Genomic DNA, 19105 nt, shown 5'->3' on the forward strand with positions numbered 1-19105 from the left:
GATGATGATGATAAAGAAACAAAAATAGAAGCAAAAAGAAGAAAAAGAAAGAAGATGATGAAGGAGAAAGAAGGAAAAAGCAGTAGAAGTTAAGAAGGAAAAGAAAGAAAAAGAAGGAAAAGAAGGTGATGGGGAAGAAGATGAGGAGGAGGAGAAAGATGATGAAAAAAGAAGACAAAGATGAGGAAAATAAAGAAAAAGAAGATGCTGATGGAGAAGAAAAAGAAGATAAAGAAAGAAAAAAGAAAAAAGGAGGAAGAAGAAGGAAGAAGAATAAGAAGAGAAAGAAGAAGCAGAAGAAGAAAAAGAAGGAAGAAGAAGAAGAAGAAGAAGAAGAAGAAGAAGAAGAAGAAGAAGAAGAAGAAGAAGAAGAAGAAGAAGAAGAAGAAGAAGAAGAAGAAGAAGAAGAAAAGAAGAAGAAGAAAAGAAGGAGGAAGGTTCAGTCCTCAGCATCCCAAATGTACTCCCAAGCCTGCAAGAAGTAATTTCTGAGTGCAAAGCCAGGAGTAAACAAATGCTACTAATTGTGACCCAAATCCTCCACACACACCCTAAAAGTAGTATGATATCCTTAGTATTATTGGTTTTCAGACTGCTTGCAAGCATTGTAAAACAGAAATCAATTTAATCTTGCAAACAATAGAAATAGTGATACTATGCTACCTTGTCTCAAAGATGGACACCACCTAAAACTTATTTTGTTGCAGTATATAATTGTTAGAACTGAGTAGATGGCATGCCAATCATTGCCTTTAACTAATTATAAATCATATCTAATTGTATCACCTGTTTTTCATGTATAATAATTCTGCCAAAATAATCAATGGCAACAACTATTATTAAAAGAGAGCGCAAGTAAATTCTACTATCAGATATAAGCATTAATCTAGTCCTAGATTTAAAAAAGAAATTTTCTTCCATCCTCAAAAGATATACTATAAAAAAATTATGATCTCTGCAGTGAAAACAAATGCTTCCTAATCTCTCTGATCTGTACTCCAAATTGGTAACGCTGACCTTTTCATAAAACTTCAAGCATCACAAGAGTATCAGTAGGGAAGGGATCATGTGCTAACCCAGTTCTTAAAGGGGAGAAAAATTCACTGAACTGAGAAAAGATTAATAAAGACAGAAAATAAAAACACCAGCTCCTCCCAGTTTGCATGAGCAGATTTGGGATTAGTTATGGGGCAAAAACTCACAAGCAATTAACAACTCTGACATCAGAGGACAAGCAAATATAAAACACCCAGCTCTTAAAGAGTTTCATCAGAGAATCACCTCAGGAGTTTAAGGTACTGGAGAGAAACTCTATGGGAAGTGGGTGGACTCCTGCCAAAACTTCATTTAGGATGGGGACTTTAAGTCATGAATTAAAAACAAAAATTCTTGTTGGAAATCTGTGCTTAATTCTTCTTTCAGTTCCATCATTAAATGTAATTAATTGTGGTGACCTGTTAATGAATGCTTTTGATAAATGACACTAGGCGAAGTATTTTTTTTATAAATAGAAATTAAAAGTGAAGGAAATTGAATGACTTGAATAAGGAATTTAATTATGCAGGCAGAATATTTCAGATTTTAAAGACACATTACTATATTTATTATTTCTTAAAATGTCATTTCACTGATAGGAAAATTATTTGAAGGTGAATTGAGAAAGTTTCATTTTATTTATAACAACAAAAATAAAAGAATGAATTCATTTCCTTTCTCCTTTTCAGCTTGATTTGTTTTTCTGTGTGCCTCAGTCTACTTCAAAGGCTGCATCCAAAGTTTTATTCTTCACTCTTCCTTCAAGAAGAAATGAAAGTCTTTGGACTCATTTCTCTGGGCTACATCTTCTTGTCCTTACCTTTTGTCCAGCAGGTCTTGGCTCAGTTCCCACGACAGTGTGCCACGATTGAGGCTTTAAGAACCCGTGTGTGTTGCCCAGATTTATCCCCTTTGTCTGGACCTCAGATTGACCCTTGTGGCTCCTTATCAGGCAGGGGCAGGTGTCAGACAGTGACCGCAGACTCCCGATCCCATGGTCCCCAATACCCGCATGATGGCAGAGATGACCGTGAGAGATGGCCCCTGAGGTTCTTCAATAGGACGTGTAAATGCAATGGCAATTTCTCAGGATACAACTGTGGGTCTTGCCGTCCTGGGTGGCGAGGAGCTGCCTGTGATCAGAAGGTCCTTTTAGGTAAGTGGAAATACAAATGGGTCCTGCCATAGACTCAAATCATTTTGTTATAAGAATAGATAGAAATCAATTAACTGAATTTTCTACATTTTAAGAAACAGATTTATGGAGAAAAAGAGATTTAGCCAATATAAAAGACTGTAATTGAAACTCAGAAAATCTGACTATTTTCTTCTAAAGCATTTGTTGACCAACTGCTATAAGCTAGGAATATTTTTAGATGTTTTCAGAAACTCCGAAAGTAGCTATATTAATTATCATAGTCAATGTTCATAAAGGTCAACTCTACGGTACTGGTATTTAAAATAAACTTAGAATCTGTTCTAGGATCTGTCTAATTTTAATACATGGGTTTCTTCTGTTGTTCTTGCTGACATTGCAAAATATGTCCCACTAGAATGATAAAGTTCAGCCACTACATGAGCCTGATCTACAAACTAAATAGAAAAAAAAAAATGAAAGAAACTAATAGTAACCATTAATGGCCCAAAGTGCAACAAAACACTTATTATTAAGTTTTATTATGAGCCATACTATAGTCAAATTGCTTTTCATTATGTACTCATTAATATTTAGAATCCATATAGCAGTTGTTATTTTTACATGTACTGTCCAGAGTTTGAAAATTAGGTTTGTATAAGTACTCACTCACTCATAGATTTTACCATTATGCTGGATATTTTTCTTTTATTTTTTTCTTTAATTAATATCTTTATTTAAAAACCTCGATTACAAATATGATTGTAGTTGGGTTTCAGTCATGTAAAGATCACCCCCCCTTCACCAGTGCAACATTCCCATCACCACTGTCCCTAACCTCCCTCCTCCCCACCTTACCTTCACCTGTTCTCTCGACAGGCTTTCTACTTCCCTCATTCATTCACATTATGATAGTTCTCAGTGTAGTCATTTCTCTAACTGCACTCACCACTCTGTGATGAGCTTCATGTCGTGAACTTGACCTTCTAGCCCTCCTCTCTTTGTCTCTGAGGATTACTGCAAAAAAATGTCTTTTATTTGTCTTAAAACCCATAAATGAATGAGACTATTCTGTGTCTATCTCTCTCCCTCTGACTTATTTCACTCAGCATAATAAATTCCATGGACATCCATATATAGGAAAATTTCATGACTTCATCTCTCCTGACGACTGCATAATATTCCATTGTGTATATGTACCACAGTTTCTTTAGCCATTCATCTGTTGAAGAGCATCTTGGTTGTTTCCAAAGCCTGGCTATTGTGAATAGTGCTGCAATAAATATAGGTGTAAGGAAGAGATTTTTGGAGAGGTTCAGGATACAGAACAGTAGAGATACACACACAGGAGACACGCCAAATATTTTCTTTTTATTTTTTTCAAGATCCATAGTAAAAACTACCAAGAAAGTAAAAATGCCTACAATGAGTAGAGATAACTTTATCAGTCTCAGAGTTATAGAATCTACAAGCAAGAATACATAAGTATTTTGAGAATTTTGAGAATAAATTGATAGGATGGGGAAAAAATTTTAAAAATTGGCTCAAAAAAAATAAATTTAGTAAGGAGTATTTTTAAGAGCCACAGCACTACAGGTAGGACATTCGCCTTACATGTGGCCAAACCAGGTTTGATCCCTGGCACCCTATATGGTTCCCAGAGCCTGCTAGGAGCAATTTCTAAATGCAGAACCAGGAGTAACCCTTGAGCACATCCTCCAGATGTGACCCAAAGACTAGAAAAAGGAATTATTTGAACAGGAATCAGAGCAAAATTACAGTGGGTTAAAGTATATACCTTGACATAACTAACTCAGGTTCTATTTAAAGCATCCTATATGGTCCTCTGAGCATTTCCAGGAGTATATTCCTGAGTGCAGAGCCAGGAGTAACCCATGAGCATTGCTGGGAGTAGTCAAAAGGAAGAAAGTTAAATATTATCTACAAAATTATTAGTAATAAAACAATATGACATGATGTGTTATTAGATTATATGCATTTGCTACTCATTTCCTCAAGACATATATTTTCATGTTTATATTTTGTGTCTCTAAAGTTAGGAGAAACATTCTGGATTTAAATACAGTGGAAAAGAATCGTTTTGTCCAGGCCCTGGATATGGCAAAGCGCACCATTCATCCCCAGTTTGTCATTGCCACTAGGAGATCAGAAGAAATACTGGGGCCAGATGGCAATACAACACAATTTGAGAATATTTCCATTTATAACTACTTTGTTTGGACACATTATTACTCAGTCAAAAAGACCTTTCTTGGGTCAGGCCAGGAAAGCTTTGGTGGAGTGGATTTCTCACATGAGGGACCAGCTTTTCTCACCTGGCATCGATACCACCTCTTGCAGTTGGAGAGAGATATGCAGGTATGTCTAAAAAGTTTCAAGGTCAGCAAGACAAAACCTGATTTGCAAGTTATTTTACTATACTGTATTTCAAAAATGGGAGCAAAATATTATAACAAAGCAACTTTACATGATTTCTTACTAATAATTAATATCTTTTGTGAAATGAAAAGAAAAATATATGTCATGAGGATGCCAGGTGAAATACTTGCTGCTATAAATAAAAGCATTGTCTATTTTCTACATCTGTGCAAATAAGGAGAGAAATGACTCACATAAGTTACCATAAAGAATAACTCATATCTCTGATTTTTTTATGAACTCCATTTTCCCAGGCTACCTGCCACTTAAAAACGTAAAGAAACTTTTAACAATACCACATAAGCCAGATATCATGTTTACTTAGAAGCACTGCCTGCTTTGGCATAAAATAAACATCAACCCAAACATGTATTTCCTACTAACATTTAAGCAAGTAAGCACCAAATTCAAACAAATAAGCTAGCTAATTTGTTAATTAAATTAGTTTAATTTGTTAATTGCTCTTTCTAGAGAAAAGTATTGTAAAATGATTATTTTATTTATTGAATTTTAACCAAAAATTTTATGATTTTAACTTGAGTGCTCTATCAAATAATGGCAATGAACTTTCCTCCCTTAGCTCCTAGTTTTAAAAAAATAAAACTATATGAGATCAGACAAGGTGTATAGATTCAATTCATGTATTGCTTAGAAGTTTGTGTCCCCTAAATTATTCCAGGAAAATGAACAGTTGGGGTGAAGAAGAAAATTATTTCCTTAAAGTACATAATAATATCTTCATTTGAAAATCATCCATCCATATGCAGTTTGAGAGTGATTAAGCGAATATATCTGATTCTCTGAACTTCATAGTTTATATCTCTGATTGCAAGTAATACATTTAGTGGATTATGAGCATATAAATCTATCATTTGTAATTGACTCCAGATCTTTGTGTCAAGTCATTTTCCCATGGGCACAACAAAATGGAAGGGCAGGTGGAAGTATCTAAAAGCTTCAGTTCTGACTGTGTAAACTTCAGCATCTACGACTTATATTTGTAAAACCCACAGCACAAGAGATTCAAAAAATTGCATCTAAATATAATGCACAGTTGAAATGCCACCTGGATTTGTTCCAACTCCCAAATGTCAGTTGCTGAGCCACAAACTGACTCTTAATGATCCCTTGGAAGCTGTCACTAATTTTTGTGAACCAGAACAATGGCATCTAAGGATGGGCTCTAAATCCCTAGAGACCAATAACTAGAGATGCCTTGGAAGGCTTTTGGTCTTCTAAAATTCCCAAAGGACAAGAAAATGCTTCCAAGGAAGGGCTTAAAGGAGGAAGGGGAGTAGAAATGCTTTCAAAATGAAATAAAGCAAAGGCAATCCTTACATTTAAATCACACTCTAGTAAAAAATTCCCAGGAGCCAAAGAAATGAGAAATAACACATAAATAAATATATTTTAAGAACCATAATAAGGCTTTAAGTCCAGATTTTTTTAATGTTGGCATCAACTCTAAATGGGAACTAGGTTCTGATGATAAAGAATATATATGAAAAGAATATTAATTTCCTTTTAGCATTTCCTCTTTATCTGCTTTTTAGCAGGACCCCACTCTTAAAATTTTGGATTCTAAGACAGAGAAATTATAGAACAGTGAAGGCTCTTTTCTTGCTTCAGTTTCCCCAAGTGAGATACTTGGCACTCCTTGTGGATCCCCTGAAACCAATCAGGAGGGATCTCCTAACACAGAACCAGGTGTTATCCCTGAGCATTGTGTGGTATGGCCCCAAAACAGAAGCAAAAGATTTTAGATTCTGAAATAATCTTTAGGAAATACACCTTTAGTGTCAGGTAAATAAAAAAAAATTAGATTATGAATAAGCATGTAAACGTACTTAAATTCTAAATAAAAATTAAAAGATTTCTAATTCTGAAGAAAGATTCCTTAGAAAATCAACTTTAGGGCCCGGAGAGATAGCACAGTGGCGTTTACCTTGCAAGCAGCCGATCCAGGACCAAAGGTGGTTGGTTCGAATCCCGGTGTCCCATATGGTCCCTCGTGCCTGCCAGGAGCTATTTCTGAGCAGACAGCCAGGATTAACCCCTGAGCACCGCCGGGTGTGGCCCAAAAACCAAAAAAATAAAGAAAATCAACTTTAAGTTCCCAGGTGAATACAGCTGATTTTAAAAGTCTCTGGATCATACCAAAATTTTAATGCCTAAAATCACTCAAATTAAGTTAGAATTTAGGGGAAAAAAGTCAATCCCATATTACATAGTTGTTCAAGAGCAGATATGCTTCAAACCAAGTGTGTTAGAATAAGAGAAAGGAAAATGGAAGAAGGTCAATTTATTGTTGATCAATATTTTTAACCAGTAATGGTGTAATTATCTGTCTAAAAAGAGAAAATGAAGAGCTTTGCCATACACACCCAACTCATTTGCAAATACTTTGGTATGATGAGTTGTTTCTGAAACCTAAATTATTCCTTGTAGTGAATTAGAAGCTTTGTTAAAACAAAACACTTAGCCTCTCTAACCTCTCAGAAATCCCATCTGGGTCTTATAGACTAAAGGTAGCTAACAAAACAGGAGTAAAACAAATGAAACCATTTTAAGCAAAAGCAGAGAATACTAACAAAGTGTCTGTGATCTAGGAAATGTTGCAGGATTCTACTTTCTCCCTACCTTACTGGAATTTTGCAACTGGGAAGAATGTCTGTGATATTTGCACCGATGACTTAATGGGATCGAGAAATAACTTTGATCCCACTCTTATAAGTCCCAACTCAGTCTTTTCTCAATGGAGAGTGGTCTGTGAATCCTTGGAAGATTATGATACCTTGGGAACCCTTTGTAACAGTAAGTTCCAAATGAAATACATGATTAAGAAATATCTATTTGAAAAAAGTGAGTGTAAATGTACTACCTGAAAACTGTTCATTCTGCCAAAACTTTTTTTTTGGTGTGGTTTTTGGGTCACACCCGGCTGTGCTCAGGGGTTATTTCTGGCTCCAGGCTCAGAAATTGCTCCTGGCAGGCACAGGGGACCATATGGGCCGCCGGGATTCGAACTGATGGCCTCCTGCATGAAAGGCAAACGCCTTACCACCATGCTATCTCTCCGGCCCTTCTGCCAAAACTTTTATATATAATATTTTTATTGTAAATAATCTATATAAGATACTAACTAATTAAGCAACTAAATATATAGAAGTAAACTATAAAATTCAGTTCCAGGAGTAGTAGACGGTGACTACATATTTTAATATAGATGTGTTAAATATTTTATTCAGGGCCCGGAGAGATAGCACAGCGGCGTTTGCCTTGCAAGCAGCCAATCCAGGACCAAAGGTGGTTGGTTCGAATCCCGGTGTCCCATATGGTCCCCGTGCCTGCCAGGAGCTATTTCTGAGCAGACAGCCAGGAGTAACCCCTGAGCATCGCCGAGTGTGGCCCAAAAACAAACAAAATATATATATATGTATATATATATATATTTTATTCAGTTGTATTGCTCAATTTTTTAATTTAGTTCTGGTGCTCGCTTCGGTACAGAGAAGATTAGCACGGTCCCTGCTCAAGGATGACACGCAAATTCGTGAAGCATTCCATATTTAATAAATAAATAAATAAATAAATAAATAAATAAATAAATAAATAAATAAATAAATAAAAAGTTCCAGGGCCAAAGCAGTGGCACAAGCAGTAAGGCCGTCTGCCTTGTGCACTATACTATGACGAACTGGGGTTCGGTCCCCTGGTGTTCCATACGGTCCCCAAGGCGATTTCTGAGCTCATAGCCAGAAGTAAGCCCTGAGTGTCACCGGGTGTGGCTGGAAAAAAAAAAAAAGCTCTTTGATTACATGTATAAGTTAGCTTTCATTGTACTAAAGAGATAAGACAGGACATGAAATATGTCTTTAATATGCATAGGACAGGTTCCATCTGCAGTGCCACATGTCCTCCCAAGCATCATGAGTTATGTCCTTAATGGCACCCCAAAACTGGAATCTGAGCAATGCCATACCTTTGGGCCCTCAAAGAATGTTGCAGGTAGTGGCCCTCAGGACTTCCCTAAGCAAGTTTTTGGAGGCCCCCCAAAAAAGAAAGCAACCACAAATAATAGAAATCATTGTTATCATGAAAATTATAAGATTATATATACTAAAATAGTAGGTAATCAGTCAAAAGGTGATCAGGAAAATTTAAGAAAAGATCATTTACCAAAAGATACTATATTCACCAACTAGCTGTTTTCCAGCTCTCTCAGTGTGAACACCAAGATAAATATTTCACTTGCTGTCTTAGCATCTGTTCTACAGTAATTTTTTAGTGCCACATCTGCTATAGGTCAAGTTACTTTAATATGTGTGTCCACTCTCATGTTCTATTGTTTGCTAGGATCATATAATTAAATATCTCTTTAGTTACTAACACAACTTTTTCATTTTTATGTCTCTTTACATTCTAATATTTTTCTTTTTTTAATTTTTCATATAAAATCTAGAATAAAGGGTATTATTTTATTATGTATTTATAGCATTTAATTTATAGACCTTCTATTTTAAGGATTATATGTTAAATTATTTATAAACTAAAAATTATTTTAGATATATAAATTAAGTAGCTAATTTTTAATCATAAAAAAATTCTTAGCTGTATACCAGTGGTTAGGGTATTTGCCTGACATGCATCCTATCAAGCATTACTAGGTAAGCCCTAGAGGTGCCTAGAAATGCTAGGGTGGCTGGATACCCTTGGCACTGACAGGTATCCCCAAAACTTACTTATCTATAGAAATAAGCTGTAGTATGTGAAATTTTCTTTTATAAAGTTGAAAAATAAGAATTAAGGTTTGTTTGTATAGATGCTGAATCAGTAGTTCCACCTTGTGGCAGGGAAATGAAATTGAAGATCAACACTTCAGATACCAAAACATCTATCTTTATTATATTATTCTATTCGGAGTTTTATAGGCTTCTTATGATCATTCTGATAATTGGATATTAAATGCAAAAAGTATAATTAGTTTAATAAAATTTCTGCCCATCTAACGAAATATGAAAAAGATTCATTTTTATTAGAATTTTTTCCAATTAAAGAGAATTTCATAACTCAGCAACATAGTATCATGACAAATTTAATATTGCATATTTTAAACATATCAAGCATTATTAGGCCATTCAAAGAAAACATCTTCTTAAGACTTTCTGTGCTAAAGTTTTCCTTTGCTAGTTAAACACTTTTCTCCAATATTCCACTAAATTGCAAAAATCTATAATAATGAGAAATATTTTGGCACTTTTGTCAATAAACTGGCAAAATACTTTTCTTGTCACTAAAATGTCTTCTCTGAGCCACCATATACCTGTCCTCACAATACTTCTCCAATCTGTCTGCTAGAGAATGCATGTACTGAAGACCACAGAAAAAAACTAAAGTAAGGTTTTTCTGAAGTAAAATTTTCTATAGGAATGGGGTCATTTTGGTGATGGGATGGCAATTGAATTTGGAAGTGGAACTGGTGATAACTATAAACAATAGAGATGTGAAGATAAACTCAAACTCTATGGTATTGTAAATCAATTTTTATTTAATGGGAGAAATAAAAGTTAAAAGGAACAATATTAAATTTTGAAGCATTCTTTAATTGTTTGATCTCCCATCTTTTTGTCAGGTACTGAGAATGGACCAATTCGGAGAAATCCAGGTGGAAACGTGGCTAGACCAATGGTGCAACGACTTCCTGAGCCACAGGATGTAGTTCAGTGCTTGGAAGTTAATATATTTGACACACCTCCTTTTTATTCCAATTCTACAAATAGTTTTAGAAACACAGTAGAAGGTAAGTTAAGGACATTGGTGCTTTAATTCAACCTAGTTATCATAATAATCAAAATAAATTCATATGTCTGAAAACTCTATGCATTTCACATTGGTCTTGTAAGTCTATTTGAGTGGTGTCCACTAATTATCATAATTCTCTGCTCAAAAATAAATCAAACAAACACACACAAACAAAGAACAACTTAGATCATGGAGACATATTCTCAGCCCCTTGTGAGAATAAAGGATTTCTTTCTCCAATGATTTAAGATGTTTAAAGTATAAATCCTGTACTATTTTAAATTTTTTAACCTTTTATTATCAAAAGTATGTATCTTATTCTGTTCTGTCTTGTTACATTTCATGATCAACTATAAATATATTTGATTTTTTTTTAAAAAAAAATCAACTTTTTCTTAAAGAATTTTGAATAAATGATATAATCTAAGTCTATATGACTATTCAAAGAAAGTAATGAACCTCCAGAAATTTTTCTTCCTGTAATTTACAAACTAAACTACACATAACTAATAATTCTCAATAATTTACATGGTTTTATCTTTTTGTACTTGATTTATTTAAGCAACATGGTTACAAAATTGTTCATTGTTGTGTTTCAGTTATATAATGTACACCATCCTTCACCAGTACAAACTTCCTGTCACCTATGTCTTCCATTTCTGCCCACCCCCCCCCCACCCCACCCGTCTAGGAAAGGCAATTCTCTCTGTCTCTCACTGTCTCTGTCTTTCTATCTCTTTCTGTCTTTCTCCCCTTTTGACAATGTGGTTGCACAATTGTTAATGGAGGGAGCCTTGAATGCCACTTTCCTTCCCTTTCTGCACTGAGTTCCTATCCAGGGTGATCAGTTCTAACTATCATTGTCCTAGTAGGCCTTCTTTACTCTAACTGCACTTACTGCTCTTTGTGGTGAGCTTTCTACCCTCTGCTGGACTCCCTGAATCTGATCTTTATTATCTCTGGATATTATTACCATTGAATATAATTTTAAAATAAATAGATTTTGAGTATATTATACCTTACTTATAACTTTATGAGTAGTACTTTTCTTAAAATAATGTGTAAATAGTCTTATTGATAATTAGTCAAAAAAAGGACATGGGGCCAGAGCTGTAAGCCTAGGATGAACCGTGGTTTGCTCCTTGAGCGTCCCATATGGTCCCCCCAAGCCAGGAGCAATTTCTGAGTGCATAGCCAGGAGTAATCCCTGAGCATCACTAGGTGTGGCCCAAAAAAAAAACAAAAAAACAAAAAAGAAAAAAAAACAAAGGAAATTAATTTTCTGACAGAATAGACAAAAACCTAGAATTTATTCATGTCATGTATATAGTTTTATGTCTTATGAAATAAAAATGAATACAATATTAATTGATAAGTAGTTGTAATTAATTGATTAATTAATGTATTTTATATTTGTATATTTTTAGTCAAATAAGTATTTTATATAATATCTTTATTGAAGCACCATGATTACAAACATGATTATAGTTGCATTTCAGTCATGAGTGAGAGAAGTAGAATGCTTGTCTCAAATACAGGCAGAAGGTGGGGGAAGAGAGAGATGGGAGACATTGGTGGTGAGAATGTTGCATTGGTGAAGGGAGTGTTCTTAAAATTCTTATTTAAAGTACAAACTTATTTGAAGGTTAGAGGAGTAGAAAAGTTAAGAAGCTCATTTTGCAGTAGCTGACATTGGTTTAATCCCTAGAACCATATAGATCCTCTTATCTCCAAACTAAATGTACTTTTGAACACCAACAGTTAGGTCCAATATCTATCTAAATAAGTGAAATTAGTGAAGGGGGGTGTTCTTTTTACAACTGAAACCCAACTACAATTATATATGTAATCATAATCTTAAAGAAAAAAGAAAAAAGAAATGAAATTAAATGAATAAATTAAATAAATGAAATTAAATACAGCCTTGTTAAGAAAATATTTGATAGAAATTTTCCCTGCTCTCCACACCTTATTTTAAGCCACCTAGAGACACTTATAATTGTATCACATGTAAGTTCATATATTTTTATTTGTGGTATAATTTCATCTTCTCATATGTGTATATACATACATTATATATAATATTTATCTGTAATATGAAAATATAAATGAAAAATATATGTAATATGTGATAAATGAAATTTAAAAATGTAACATCTAGCACATTTATGGAGAACAATCATATAAAATATATAATACTGAAAATATGTTAATATTACTAATAAAAATGCATATACAATATAAAATTTTATACAATTTATATAGGAAATACAATACTTATGCAAATGTATGTGGAATAAAGTTAATTATCAAAAGGCCTTTAAGAGCAGACTTTCCAAGTGTTTAAAACTAACTTGCAGATAGATGGTAAGAAAGTTTTGAGAGGGGCCCGGAGAGATAGCACAGCGGTGTTTGCCTTGCAAGCAGCCGATCCAGGACCAAAGGTGGTTGGTTCGAATCCCGGTGTCCCGTATGGTCCCCCGTGCCTGCCAGGAGCTATTTCTGAGCAGACAGCCAGGAGTAACTCCTGAGCATCGCCGGTGTGGCCCAAAAACCAAAAAAAGAAAAGAAAAGAAAGGAAGGAGGAAGGAAGGAAGGAAGGAAGGAAGGAAGGAAGGAAGGAAGGAAGGAAGGAAGGAAGGAAGGAAGGAAGGAAGGAAGGAAGGAAGGAAGGAAGGAAGGAAGGAAGGGAAGGAAGGAGGAAGGAAGGAAGGAAGGAAGGAAGGAAGGAAGGAAGGAAGGAAGGAAGAAGGAAGAAGAAAGAAGGAAAGAAAAAAGAAAGAAAGAAAGAAAAAAAGAAAGAAAGAAAGAAAGAAAGAAAGAAAGAAAGAAAGAAAGAAAAGAAAGAAAGAAAGAAGAAAGAAAGAAAGAAAGAAAGAAAGAAAAGAAAGAAAGAAAGAAAGAAAGAAAGAAAGAAAGAAAGAAAAAGAGAGAAAGAAAAAGAAAGAAAGAAAGAAAGAAGAAAGAAAAAAAAAGAAGAAAGAAAGAAAGAAAGAAAGAAAGAAAGCTTTGAGAAATTGTAACCTTTCTACAAAAATAACTTTCCAAAAATAAACATGCTGATAGTCATTCAAAGGAATAAGGCAGAGAATTAAGTTTCTGGACAATCGCAGTGATTTCTACCACATATCAGCAGTTTTTAGAAGAAACGGATTTCTATTCTCTTTATTTCTAAGGAGATCAATATGCGTCATGTCAAAATAGACTGCTCTACCTAGTTTGACTGGTATTCTTTTCAGAATCATTATTTTTAACCTAGCGGCTGCATTTAAAATGTCGTGGCACTAGTTTAAAACTAGCCTAATTCTGGATATAGCTAACAAATGTCACCTACCATAAGATAGGTACAGAGAAACTATGCTATTATATAAAGGTAAAATTTAGCCTTACAGTCTTGGGCAGGAGGAATAAATGTTTCCCAATATATTCATTTCTCTTAACTTACAAAGTAAGATATTTGCAATGATTTTTCAGTCTCATTCTTATTTTTGTATCTAGGTTACAGTGATCCCACAGGAAAGTATGACCCTGCTGTCCGAAGCCTTCACAATTTGGCGCATTTATTTCTCAATGGAACAGGGGGACAAACTCATTTATCTCCAAATGATCCTATTTTTGTCCTCCTGCATACTTTCACTGATGCAGTCTTTGACGAATGGCTAAGGAGATATAATGCTGGTGAGACACTTTCATATACTTTTTGTAGGTTCAGCAAAGAAAATAGTTAACACTTGATGCACATAAATTCTACTTAAAATATGAAAAAATAGCAGGATCTATACCTTCCCAAATGTTCTAAATACTTTGGATTAATGCAAGAGCACTTAAAGATAGGCATGATAAATTATATTTTTTTAGTTTTAGATTTCTCAAAATTTTACACTGAGAATATTACTATATTTTTAAATATTTATTGATATTATTTTCCAATAATGTTCTTATTTACTGTTAATAAGAATAGTAAAATGTTTTAAATAGTTTATACCTTCGTAGAAAAATGATAGTTTTTAATAATATTTTATTTCCTCTTACAAAAGGAAGTTGTCAAACTTAGAAATTTTATGTTTTATTTCTCAAGTCACAAGGAACATCTTTTATGTTCATTTTAGTGTAGCCCATAAAAATATTATTTAAAAAGTAATTTCCCTTCATTTTGATTCTTTTTAGAAGGCATCAGTTCTTTTCACAAAAATAATAAAAGTGCTAGGGGGTGGAGCAATTGCACAGCAAGCAGTAAGTAAGCACAGAGCATCAGGCAGTTTTGTTTCACAATAAAAACAAAAAATTCAAAGTGGCTTTACTAGTTAAAACAGTGTAAATGTTTGTGTCTCAGTGTTCTAAATTTAGAATTCAGTCATTTATTTGTTATCAAAACACATCATGATTTCATGATTAACTATTGTACTTTATCCAGTTTGTCAATCTTTTACTCCTAAATTCCTAAGACTTATCACTACTTTGCTAATTATGCAATGAGAAATGAGAGGAATAAAGCTAGCAACATGTTCATTTCAACTTTTCCACAAAAAAATAACTTGTAATTCCAAAACTTTCTACTATTAGTTCTACTATAATGCCAAATGAATACAAAATTTCTTTGAACTGTTGACTTCTACATAATATGGAAGATTTTTTTATAATCATGCATGCTGTTTTCCTTTATAGCTATCGCAATACCTGTCAACAATTTACTATAGTACCACATTCTCTATACTTGCCCTATAATGTATGTCTTGTCTTTATGATATTAATATTTATAACAGGTGAAAGATAATTTATTGTTTTGATCTGTATTTTCTTTTTTATTGTGTTTTTTTTGTTTTTTTGTTTTGTTTTGTTTTTGGGCCACACCCAGTGACGCTCAGGGGTTGCTCCTGGCTATGCGCTCAGAAGTCGCTCCTGGGTTGGGGGACCATATGGGACGCCGGGGGACCATATGGGACGCTGGGGGATCAAACCATAGTCTATCCTAGGCTAGCGCAGGCAAGGCAGGCACCTTACCTCTAGCGCCACCGCCCTGATCTGTATTTTCTAATGCTTAGAATTACCTTTTCAGAAACCTGACAGTCATTTATAATGGATCGCATAGAATAACTTTAACATTAATATATATATAATATTTGTTTACTGTTTGTGTCACAATAAATCTAGAAAAAATATTATTTGAGTTTTTATAGATTCTAGGCAATATTTTAGATACTGGAAATAAAATAGAAGTATTTTCCCTCCAAGGGCTAGGAATGTGGTGGAGTCTTGTATGTGTGAGTACCTAGATACAGTTCTGGACTCTGCCAAAAAGTAAACTACTCCAGTAAATTACCTTCTTTTTCGTAGAATTGAAAATTAATGTACGTAAATAAATTCATTGTGTATTATATGAATGAAGTCTGTTTATTTCTTTTTGATTTTGCTGAAGATCAAACCTGGGTTTGCCATGCACAAGGCAAGTGCCTTACCATTGTACTGTCAGATCCCCAAAATTAGCTTAACTGTTTTGTTGTTGTTGTTGTTTGAAGGGGTTGGTGGAACATGCCTCATAGTGCCCAGGGTTTTCTCCTGGCTCTACATTCAGGGATTACTCTTGACAGAGCTCAGGGGACCATACCTGGTGCAGAGGTTTGAACCCAGGTCCTCCACATGCAAGGCATAGATCCAACTTGCTATGCTATTGCTCTGGCAAAATTAATTTAATTTTTAAACATTTTTGTATAACTTTTACATTGCATAAATAACTCATTTATAGATAATAACTCATTATAGGTAACAAATTACTAATTTTTATATGAAACATTCTTTTTGTTGAATGTTATGGAAGTGGTATAAAATCAAAGCATTTGAACTGCTTGATACAACAAACTTTTTTCGCTATAGTGAAAATTTTTTTAAAAAATATTTATTTTGGGGCCCGGAGCGATAGCACAGTGGTGTTTGCCTTTGAAGCAGCCGATCCAGGACCAAAGGTGGTTGGTTCGAATTCCGGTGTCTCATATGGTCCCCCGTGCCTGCCTGGAGCTATTTCTGAGCAGACAGCCAGGAGTAACCCCTGAGCACCACCGGGTGTGGCCCCAAAACCAATATATATATATATATATATATATATATATATATATATATATATACATATATTTTGAAATACTAAAGAATATTATTATGTCATCCTTTAATCTTTTGGCACACAACAAAATTATGCGTTCATGTTAAATTTACTGTATCTATTAACAAGGTATATTTGACATATTTTAGATATATCCATATATCCACTGGAAAATGCCCCTATTGGTCATAACAGACAATACAATATGGTGCCATTCTGGCCTCCAGTTACAAACACAGAAATGTTTGTTACTGCTCCAGAAAACCTGGGATATGCTTATGACGTCCAATGGCCAAGTGAGTATTAAGTAAATAACATATTTCTACTATGAAAATTTGCCAAAGTAAATTTGTTATCTTTAACAAATAACTGCAAGTAACTATATTTCTTCTTGTATTTATAAGATTTTGTTTATATTTTAGTTGGGAATAAAAATAGTAAATTTAACATTTGTTAAGGCCCACTTGAACAGGTTTGAACAAGTTAATTAACATAGCACATTATGCCATTTAGCCTTTTTTTTTTATAAATTATCTTTATTTAAACACCGTGATTACAAATATAATTGTAGTTGTATGATTACAGTCATGTAAAGAACAACCCCCTTCACCAGTGCAGGATTCCCACCACCAATTTCCCAGATCTATCTACTCCCCACCCCACCCACACCTGTACTCGAGACAGGCTTTCTTTTTCCCTCATTCATTCACATTGTTATGATAGTTTTCAGTGTAGTTATTTCTCTAACTGCACTCATCACTCTATGTGGTGAGCTTCAAGTCATGAGCTGCATCTACTGAGAAGATAGGGGGAAATAAGGGTTGGGACTGAGGCAGTAAAATATTAGAAATGAGATTTGTAGGGCAGTATCAAGGTCACAATACAAGATGGATGTTATGGATATATAAAATATATGCATACAATGCTATCAATAGGAAAACAAGGAGAAAAAATTCCAGTGACTGTCCCAACATAAACCAGTACTAAAACGGCCTGCCTTCCTCCCAAAGTGTATTTTCATTAGTGTAGGGAGAGGTAAGGGGGAAGCCTGAGAACCACTAAGAGTTCACCTGAACCCACTTCTGGCCATCTGAGCTGGCACCCAGGGAAGGCCTGGAGTCAGGGGAAAAAGACAAGGACGGCTGGGGGCCTGCCAAGCCTCCCAGCACTCCCCAGGCCAGGGAGAAGGGCTCCGGTATGGGGGGCATTTAGTCTTTAACCTCTGAGGTATTATACTTTACATTTTACAAGTGAATAATGTTCAATAGGTTGTTAAAAATAACTTTTCTAGTACATAGATGTGTTAAGATTACAAGTAGACAATGTTTCTCTTTTGTAGTATTTAGCACTATCTCTACTTTAAAAGTATGTATTAATTGAGATACTGTAAGTTTCATACTCTTAGCACCACTATTTCTACAATTTTAGAAAATGACTATAATTTTATCCCTATGATATTCTATATAAAGAAACCAGGAAATGCATTCAAGATGGCAGGTGTTAAGAAATTGACTAATAAAAATTAAATGAGAGAATTTTGTAAAAACATTTTAACATGTCTAAATTAAGGACATTCAATATGTTAAAATCTATTTTATTCTTTTCTCATTTTATTTTTCATATAGGTCAGGAGTTTAGTATTTCTGAGATTATCACTATAGCAGTAGTTTCTGCTTTATTACTAGTTGCAGTCATCTTTTTGGGTGCTTCTTATCTGATTCGTACTAGAAACAACATGGATGAAGCAAATCAACCGCTACTCACTGACCAGTATCAACAATATTCTGAGGAATATGAAAAGACACAGAATCCTAATCAATCTATGGTATAATAAAAATATTTTATTCTTGTTTGCTTTACTATCACAAAAAAGTGCTTGAAAAGAATTGATTGAGCTATTATTTCTTTGTTACTTCACTGACTTTATTTCATACATATGCATATATTAGAATTAAATATCTAAGCATTATTCTCCAAAGTTGAGAAGATTCATACACTCTCTTTTCAATGGTTCCTAATCATTTTAATAACTTTATTTAAGCAACATGATTACAAACATGTTTGTTGTTGGTTTCAGTTATAAGAAAGAACACCCAGCTGCATCAGTGCAACATTCCCACCACCAATGCCCCCCATTACCCTCCTACCCGACCCACTGCCTGTATTTGAGACAGGCATTCTACTAATCTTTTATTCTATTTTTATTAGTTCTATTTTGGGAGCCACACCAAACAATGCTCAGGGGTTACTCTTGACTCTGTCTATATTCAGCAACTAATCATTGGGGAAAATTAATTCTGCTGGGTATTAAATCTGGCATGGCTAAGTATAAGGCAGGCACCCTACCCACGGTACCATCTCGCTGGCCCCTTTAGTTCTATTTGGAAAGTAGGTCATAACAATTTTATGACACTTAAGAAATGTGAAGATCTTTGGCATATTTTTTTGGTATTGGGGACCATACTCAGCAATGCCCAGAGTTTATTCCTGGCTCTGTGCTCAGGAATCACTACTGGCAGTACTCAATAGCCAAATGTGGTGCCCAGGAATGGAACCCAGATTGGCTGCATGCAAGAAACGTATCTTACCCATGGTACTAT

The 19105-nt window shown here is 34.4% G+C and overlaps 1 protein-coding gene and 1 non-coding gene across 2 annotated transcripts; both read left to right on the forward strand.

The window, feature by feature from the left end:
* The first annotated feature begins 1240 nt into the window (after nucleotides 1-1240).
* On the forward strand, nucleotides 1241-18336 carry TYRP1 (tyrosinase related protein 1). Its single transcript, XM_049770353.1, has 8 exons — nucleotides 1241-1295; nucleotides 1725-2191; nucleotides 4227-4549; nucleotides 7219-7423; nucleotides 10242-10409; nucleotides 13910-14089; nucleotides 16655-16801; nucleotides 18131-18336. Exons 2-8 carry the CDS (start codon nucleotides 1807-1809, stop codon nucleotides 18334-18336), a joined length of 1614 nt encoding a protein of 537 aa, XP_049626310.1. The 5' UTR covers nucleotides 1241-1295; nucleotides 1725-1806.
* On the forward strand, nucleotides 8079-8182 carry LOC126029511 (U6 spliceosomal RNA). The gene has a single exon (XR_007503012.1). It is a non-coding gene; the product is annotated as a U6 spliceosomal RNA (small nuclear RNA).
* Nucleotides 18337-19105: the final 769 nt, after the last annotated feature.

This window comes from Suncus etruscus, chromosome 1, assembly GCF_024139225.1.
Source record: "Suncus etruscus isolate mSunEtr1 chromosome 1, mSunEtr1.pri.cur, whole genome shotgun sequence".
NCBI classification, from domain to species: Eukaryota; Metazoa; Chordata; class Mammalia; order Eulipotyphla; family Soricidae; genus Suncus; species Suncus etruscus.

What these genes read in the sequence shown, in the direction of transcription:
- TYRP1 (XM_049770353.1), top strand. Translation starts at nt 1,807, where the DNA reads ATGAAAGTCTTTGGACTCATTTCTCTGGGCTACATCTTCTTGTCCTTA. An exon ending in TGATCAGAAGGTCCTTTTAG is followed by an intron (nt 2,192 to 4,226) that starts GTAAGTGGAAAT and finishes GTGTCTCTAAAG; the next exon opens with TTAGGAGAAACATTCTGGAT. An exon ending in CTTGGGAACCCTTTGTAACA is followed by an intron (nt 7,424 to 10,241) that starts GTAAGTTCCAAA and finishes TCTTTTTGTCAG; the next exon opens with GTACTGAGAATGGACCAATT.